We start from the raw sequence: 9,233 nt of genomic DNA, 5'->3' as shown, positions 1-9,233 counted from the left end.
ATTCATTTATACTAATAAATATTTATTTTAAGGTATTATATTTCCATATAAACAAAATCTCTATATAAAAGAAAATGATGAAATGCAAAATAAACTTTTCATATTTTTAATTATAATATATAATGAATTCTTATAATTTATAATAATAAAATTATTATAACATTCCTATTATTAATTTTAATATATAATAAATATAGTTTATTTTATATTAATAAGAATACAATAATATTAGTTCTTTTATTATAAATAAATAAATAAATATATATATATATATATATATATATATATATATATATATCTCTAAAATGATAATATATAATTGCCATATAATTATTAACATAAAATAATATATTTTTTTTTCTCTTCTTTTTTTTTTTTTTGCGTATATGGAACAATAATATAAAAAATAATAAAAAAATTAAATATAATATGTACATATATTATATATATGAGTATATATAATAATTGTTTATTTTTATTTTATTTTATTTTTTTTTTCTATTTTTTTTTTTGATAGATACATTTAAGATGTTGTCCAAAAAATATGTAAAATATAATGAATGCACATTAAATATATTCAAATGACTGTTGGACAAGAAAAAGATAAAAAATAAAATATATATAAATATAACATTTTTACGATTATTTAATATATATATATATATATATATATATATATATATATATATATATATATATTATAATATGTTAAAGCATAAATAAAAGTATATGAATCATTATTAAAAAAAAAATTCACATGAAAAAAGTATATAATAAATATATAATATTTTTTAGAATATGCAAGAAATGCAATATCACATGTGAACAAAATAATATATAAATAATATATAATACAAATGTATTATATATTATAATATAATATTTTTATTTTTTACTTATTTATCATACATAATTAAAAATATTAAACTGCAAATATATTATATACTCCGTTATTGCATACATACTATATATAAATATATATGTTTTCATTTTTTAAATGTAATAAAAAAAAAGTTGAAAATATAAACAATTCGAAATGCAAGAATACACACAGTTATAAGTACATACAAATGTATATATATATATATATATATATATATTTTCACAGTATGCAAAATTTGCTTTATTAAAAAAAAATAGTGTTATAAAAAATTAGCAGCATTTTATTAAAATATAGTATTTTAAACTGTAATAAAAAAAAAATGTTAACAAAATAATATATATACACATAATATAATATATATTTCGACTAATAAAATATATAAATATAATTATGTAAATATATATATATATATGTGAGATAATATAGAAAACTTTCTCTTTCATTTATCAAATCATATTCCTTATTTTATTATCAAAAATAAAAAAATTCAATCAGTTCAAATTCCTCACTTTTCAAATATATTATAAAATATAATTCAAATTTTCTTATTTTCTTTGTAATCTTTTTATATCATTTAAAGACAACACTTACATAAAAAAATATATAATAATATATACTTTTTTGTATATTTAATTATTATATAATAGATAACATTAATATAAATATGAGAATATTATATAAAAAAAAAAAAAAAAAAAAAAAATCACCATCTCTTGTTATTTATTTATTTATTTTTAATCTTATATTTAAATAACTATATATTATATTTTAAAAGAATAATAATTGGTCATATTGTTGTAGAGTTTATTAATTTTTTTTATTGGATAATAGGAATATTCAAAAAGTATAACATTAAAAAAAATATATATTAATTTAATATATATATATATATATATATATATATATATATATATATATATTATATATTTTCTCGCTTCATTGTAATGTTTCCTATAAAATTATAGTAGTTAGAATCCATATTTTTATAACAAAAATATTTACATACAAATTAATATATATATATATATATATTGACTACATAAAAAGAATCGTAGAAAAAAAAAAAAAGAAAAAAATATATATATCTTTAATTATATTATGATATTTAATTTATAAATATAATTTTTACGTGACAAATATTATATTGTATATATCCTTTCCTATTTTGTAATTATAATTATATATATATATATATTTATATATATATATTTATTTATTTACTCTCATCCTATGAATAAATAATATATTTCTACATCGCCTCACACATTTAACATCACTTATTATGTAACAAAATGAAAGAAAATAGAAGAATTAAATTAACTTGAAAAAAAAAAAAAAAAAAAAAAATATTTTCCTTTTCCTTACCACTTTGTATAATATTAAAAGTCAAAATGATATCCAGGACGTTATACAATTCATACAAAATTATAAACCTCAAAACAAAACAAAATAAAAATTTGAAAAATGAAAAAATACTTAAGATAAATTTCTGTTCAACAAATAAAGAGAATGCTATAAAAGATGATTATTTCGTCTATTCAAAAAGTAAAAAAAAAAAAAAAAATGAGATAAATGGAAAATTTATCCAACTAAAAAATTCGGACAATAATGCCAAGTTAGTATATATAAAAAATATATAAACATAGAAAAAATATTATGTACACTGATATATATATATATATATATATATATGTATGTATGTATGTATGTATGATTACTTTATTTTTTTTTTTATATATGTGTACAGATTTGCTTTAAATGGATTGCTCAAAACCAACAGCTGGCCAAAAAAGAAATTCTCAAAAAATAAAAATGAATTGTACCTACTACAATGCAGAAATAATAATGATAAAAACAAGGTTGAAAAAAATATAAACTTTCATGATTTAAATGTAATTATTACTAAAAAAGTTAATAATATGCATAATATTAATGAAGTGTATAAATATATTTTTTATAATAAAGATATACTAGTTCCAATAAATTATGTCGTTTGTATTTATAAAATTTATAAATTAATTAAAAAATATAAATATAATATTATAAATCATAATCTTTTTATAAATAACCATATTAGCAATATAACCAGTGAAGAATTAATTAATATTTCAAATGTTCATGAAATTTGTGATTATTATCAAATATATGAAAATATACATAGAAGAGAAAAAAATAAAAAAAATGATCATATACATTTAAATAATAATATTAACGAGAATATTTTAGAATACACTTATGATGATATTAAAAAAAGTAACAAGAAAAATATAAATGTTGACAATTATTTAGTTATTAATAGTTTTGCTTTAGATTATAAAAATGATATATTACAATATGTATTAGATAAAATAAATAAAAATCATTTTATTAAAAAATTAACATGTAGACATTTATCGAATTTGTTGTTTTCTCTTATAAATATAAAATATTATAATATCAGTACATATTTATTATATATAAAACATATTAATAATATGTATAAACACCTTTCTTCACAATCTATTTCAAATATCATATATGCCTATTCATTACTTTTTAATTTTTATTCTATCGATTTTACTATAAACTATTATAATTATGTCTATAAATATTATTTATTCGATGAAGTAAACAAAATATATTTACAAAAAGATATATTAAACCTTATGTTTCTTCTACTTAGTAGGTATATGTCTATACATGTGATAAAATCATTTAACATGAATTATAATTCTAACTATTGTCTGGATTATTTTTATGAAGGGAATTTATCTATATATGACGACTACAAAATAAGGGAAAAAAAAAATAGCTCAACAAAAAATACGAATGATTTGAAAAATAATATTCATGATAGTGCTGATGATAATATTGACGATAATATTAATCATAATACTAATGATAATATTAAGGATAATCCATATTGTAAGAATGAATACAACCAGTTAAATAAAAGTGAAAATACAAAAATCTTTCAAGAATTTTTTGTTTTCTTATGGAGTATGTCAAAATTGAAAATTAATAATATATACATTGATCTATTATATCATATAATTTATACAAATAGAAAATATATTTATAACAAATTAAACGAAAAGGATATATGTAATTTGATACAATCCATGAGTATATATTACCCAATTAAAAAATTAAGTCAATATTATCCACAAAATATAAATTATAAAATAAAAATAAAAAAAGATGAATACTTCTTATTTGATTATGATAACTTTTTAAAAAATACATTACTTCTAACTATTTTTCATATAAAAAAATATAATTATCATCATTATTCTATAATTCTTAAAAGTATACAAATATTACAAAACTTTATTCTTTTAAGCAATGACAAAAAAAAAGATAACAACGTATTATGTTCAGGTTATTCATTTGATTTTCATGATACCGAACAAGGGAACGCAAATATGAATAATAGTAATAATAGTAATAATATAAAAAATAATAATAATCATTATGATGAAATTATTAAAAATGATTTTTTTCTAGACCATCAAGATGTTTGTACATATATAGACGATAATATAAATAGAAATAATCATTTGGCAAATGAAAATTTATATTTAAAGAATAACAATTATTTACATATTAAATTAAATGAAGATAATTCTGGAGAATACACAATTGAAGAATTACATAAGAATTATAACAATGATAAATTATATAACCCTTTAGAAACAAATAATGAAATGTATCTTCATAATAATCTTAAACAACCAGATGAAGTAAATATGTTATCTAATGAAAAAATGAATATAACAAATAATGCTTTTTTTATTAATAAATCTACTACTCCTCCTTTAATTCCTCATATATTAAATAACCCTAAGATGAACATAATTAAGAATATATTAAAAAAGTTAACACATATGATCATCAATAATTTAATAATAAAATTAAAAAACGAAAATGAAAGCGTATGGAGAAATATTAATTATTCTAAATATATTTCAAATTTAAATTTACAGTATCTATCCATATATTTATACAATATATGTCATATGAATAATTACTATATAAAAGAACAAACAAAAGTAGATATAGTAAATATTATCATTCCCATATTAGAAAAACAAATTAAGTCTTTATTAGTTTCTGATCAGAAGCTAATGAATATAAATAAAAATGTAGATATAAATTTACATAAAAACTATTATGATCATTTAGTATGTTTAAGTAATATCAATTATTCATTAAATAAAAGTAATATAATTAATGAATCCATTATAATCAATTCTTCGTTATATTTTTATAAATTATATCGAATTTTTTTTGAAATACATAAATGTAATTCGAAAGTAGTTTCTCATTTTAATGATTCTTTTTTTAAATACATTGATAAAATAAACGAAAGGATATTATCAATTCATAATTGGACAGCTTCACATACAAATATTGGATATATACCCCTGTTGACCTTAACAAATTATAATTATTTGTATATTATATATAAGAACCAAGTTAATAATTTCAAATCCAAGAATAATATATTCCGTTTGTTAAAGAAAGTATTATTACCTATAACATTGTATAACAATATTACATTAAATCAATTACGATTAATTTTAAAAATTTTTATAAATTATTTTATGTGCAATATAAATGGACAAATAGATAATATTGTTTATAATCATCATTATGATATATTAACATGTATATACAGCATGTCTATAATAGTAACAAATATATTACATAATATGAATATAAAATATAATTACAACTTAAAGGAAAATATAATTGATAAACAAATTGAAAAAATATATTTTAATTATACACAATATTATATATATATTGCTATTAACATTATAACAAATTATTTTTATAATTTATATAGTACAAATATAAACAACATACATAATTTAATTTTACAAAATTATAATCAGGATGTCTTCATGAAATTTTATACAGTATATTTATTCCTAAAACATTATAACCATTTAAAATTTGTCTATAATAGATCATTGACAAAAAATTTTTTAAGAATTGAGGAGCTAGCCAAAAATGAGTTTTTTTATTTTGAAAATTTCCTATCCAACCTGACCGAGTCAAGTAATAATAATATATCCTGTCCTAATACATTAAATAAATATAATTCGACCTCATTTGTAAATGAAAATATAATGAAAAGAACAAATATAAATGAATATAACGATGATAGTGAAAATAAGAAGACAGATATTAAAATAAATCAAAATGATAATTGTGAAAACGTAAATGTATTTATACAGAAAATATCAGATGAGAGCAAATATAAAGAACATTTAAAAGTATATATAAATAATATTAATAATAAAAATAATATAGAGAAAGAAAATTTCGATATTTTTTTTTTATTACAAAAGGGGAATATCAGTTTGAATGAACATAAAATGGATAAAAATATTTTGCTTTTCTTAAAACACAAAAATAATTTATGTTTTCAAAACATATTCAATGAAAATATTAATAATGCAATAAAAACCATTGAGGAGCATATCATGTTGATGTTTAGAAATATAGAAAGTTCAAAATCGCATATGAAATTATATGAATATATAAAAAATATTATAGATAAGAAATGTAATAAAGGGTATAATCAAGTAAATTTAAAAAATGAATTTATAATTAATAAAAAGGATTTAAAATTTATAGTTGATATTTATGATGAAAAGACAAATACTATATTTGAAATTGATGGAATTAGTCATTTCACAAAACAGTACACATTAATTAAAAATAATAATCCGAATAGTAATAAATATTTTTATAATTATAAATCTTATTATATTTTTAAGCATATATTATTAAGTAAATATTATAAAATAGTTCATTTACCTTTATATGATAATAAACTTTGTAAGAATATTATTTATAATTATTATCATAAACAATGAATTATATTAATTCATAAATATGATACATACATACATATATATATATATATATATATGTAAAGAATTGGTTGTTAAAGAATAACTCATATTATTTTCCATATATATTATTTTTTTATGTGTATTCTTTATGTTTAGTTATTTTTACTTTTTTTTATTAATAATTTATGTGATTACATGTATGAACCCCATCTGAATCGCATTTATTTATTTATATATATATATAAATTTTTTTGTTCATGCTTTGTTTTGTTTATTAAAATATATATATACATATATGTATATATTTTTTTTTTGTCAACCATACCAAAAAATTTTTGTTTTTTTTTTTTTTTTTTTTTTTTTTTTTTCTATTTTAATAATTTTTAAAGAGTTATATACAGTGTGAAAATTTTTATTAACAGAAAAAATAAAAAAAAAATTAATATATTAAATATATGTATGTGACATTATTATGTTCATACTTCATATGCACACTTAAAAAAAAATATATATGTATATATATAAATATATGTATATATTACTAATATTTATTTCTATATATAATTTTTAATTAATTATTTATTTATTTTTATTTTTTATAATTAATAAGATAGACATATAACATATATATACATGTATATATATATATATATATTCAAATGATGAAAAATGAAATACTAAAAAAAAAAAAAAAAAAGAAAAAAAGAAGGAAAAGAATGAAATAAGTAATAAAATATTTTTTTAGCAATTATTTTATTATTCAAAAAAAATATGATATCTAAATATTTTTATAACTATTTCATAATGATATTATAATTTTTATTATAAATTCTATATATCAACATAGCTTAATCTCTTAAAATTTTGGCCCATTCACATTTTTGCAAGTCTAAAGCTTTGTCTTCAAACACACTTACCTTCAAACCTGCTGAATAAAAAACATTCCTTGGTTTCATCTCTTTCTGTACTCCTTCATAATTTAAATCTTCTATAATTAAATCGTTTAAAAAACAGACAGTGAATTTCTATTAAAAGGGTAAAATATTAAAAAATAAGTAAATAAATAAATAAATAAATATATATATATATATATATGAAGTTTTGTAAAAAGGTAAAAATTTTTTGTTCTAACATTTTGCAATTTTGATCGGGTTCTTTCACTCCTTATATTCTAAATTTGGAAAAAAAAAAAAAAAAATAAATGAATAAATAAATAAATAAGAATATACATATTATATATATATATATATATATATTACGAAGTATTTTCATTCATACTTCACAATATTTCTGTAACTCCTTCTGTTCGTCTTCATTTAATCGTTGTATTATATTAGGGTGTATGGAATTAATAAGTCCGTTAACATTTATAGCTAATTCTAAAATAAGTCTGTTTCTAAAATTTCTGCAAATATAATAAGTGAGAATAAAATATATTAATATAAATATATGTGTAATTAATAATATATACTAAAAGTCTAATTTTTCCTTTTGCGTTTTATCACAGAAGATATTATATATATATATATATTATTATTTTTAATATTACATATATTCATGTAAAAGTTTGGATGCTTGTGAGAATATCACAGCATAGTATTCGCATCTTAATTTAATGATCAATTTTTCTTTCCTTTGATTTTCATCGTTCATAGAACCGCTAAAATTAATTAATTTTCTATAAATAAAATTAACATAAATGATATGCTTATATGATATCTTATTGTTATAAAAATTGTTATTAATAAGAAATAAATTAAATATATTTCGTTTTTTTCATATACTATAAATATATATATATGAACACATTTATATGTACACATTTATGTGTACACTTTCAATAAGGTTTGTTTTATTTACAATAATTTATTTTAAATTTTTTCTTATATATTACTCAGCATATATTTTATATTGTTCAAAGTAGCCTTTTAATTCTAGATATGCTTTTTTCATAGTTTCCGTTGGAAATGTTTGTATTCTATTACTTATTTGTTCTTCCCGAAATATAAAAGGTAATATATCCAAACATGGTGATTTTGCTGTCATTGTATTTCACTTAACTATTTTATACATAATTAAAAAAAAAAAAAAATGAAAGAAATATATATACTTATATATATATATATATATATATAAATATTTATTATATATTATATGACAAAAAAAGGGGCAGGAGAATAAGATAAAACAAAAAATATATATATAAATAAATAATTAAATATATATATATATAATATTATGAATATTATTTAACGGAAATTATTATACAATTACAAAAAAAAAAAAAAAAAAAAAAAAAAAAAAAAAAACTTTAGAGAAACATTTAATTCATAAAACCAAAAAGGAAAGTATTTATTAATAGTTTCATACATATAATATATATATTATAAATTTATTTATTTTTCATAATGCATCATTAAAATACTTTTTAAATAATAAATATATATATATATATATATACAAATATACAAGATATAATTATTTATGTGTATACATTTAAT

At 16.3% G+C, this 9,233-nt stretch overlaps 2 protein-coding genes across 2 annotated transcripts; one reads left to right on the top strand and one right to left on the bottom strand.

The window, feature by feature from the left end:
- Positions 1 to 2,274: 2,274 nt before the first annotated feature.
- On the top strand, positions 2,275 to 6,753 carry PGSY75_0523700 (putative membrane protein; the record flags this gene model as incomplete). Its single annotated transcript, XM_018784518.1, has 2 exons — positions 2,275 to 2,498; positions 2,631 to 6,753. 2 exons carry the CDS (start codon positions 2,275 to 2,277, stop codon positions 6,751 to 6,753), a joined length of 4,347 nt encoding a protein of 1,448 aa, XP_018643173.1.
- An 827-nt stretch (positions 6,754 to 7,580) lies between these two features.
- On the bottom strand, positions 7,581 to 8,778 carry PGSY75_0523600 (hypothetical protein; the record flags this gene model as incomplete). Its single annotated transcript, XM_018784517.1, has 5 exons — positions 7,581 to 7,757; positions 7,865 to 7,903; positions 8,011 to 8,137; positions 8,282 to 8,410; positions 8,627 to 8,778. The coding sequence occupies 5 exons, from the start codon at positions 8,776 to 8,778 to the stop codon at positions 7,581 to 7,583; spliced, it is 624 nt and encodes a 207-aa protein (XP_018643172.1).
- Between the last annotated feature and the right edge of the window lie 455 nt (positions 8,779 to 9,233).

Source organism: Plasmodium gaboni, chromosome 5, assembly GCF_001602025.1.
Source record: "Plasmodium gaboni strain SY75 chromosome 5, whole genome shotgun sequence".
Taxonomy (NCBI): Eukaryota; Apicomplexa; class Aconoidasida; order Haemosporida; family Plasmodiidae; genus Plasmodium; species Plasmodium gaboni.
This window is presented reverse-complemented; position numbering and strand designations above follow the sequence as displayed.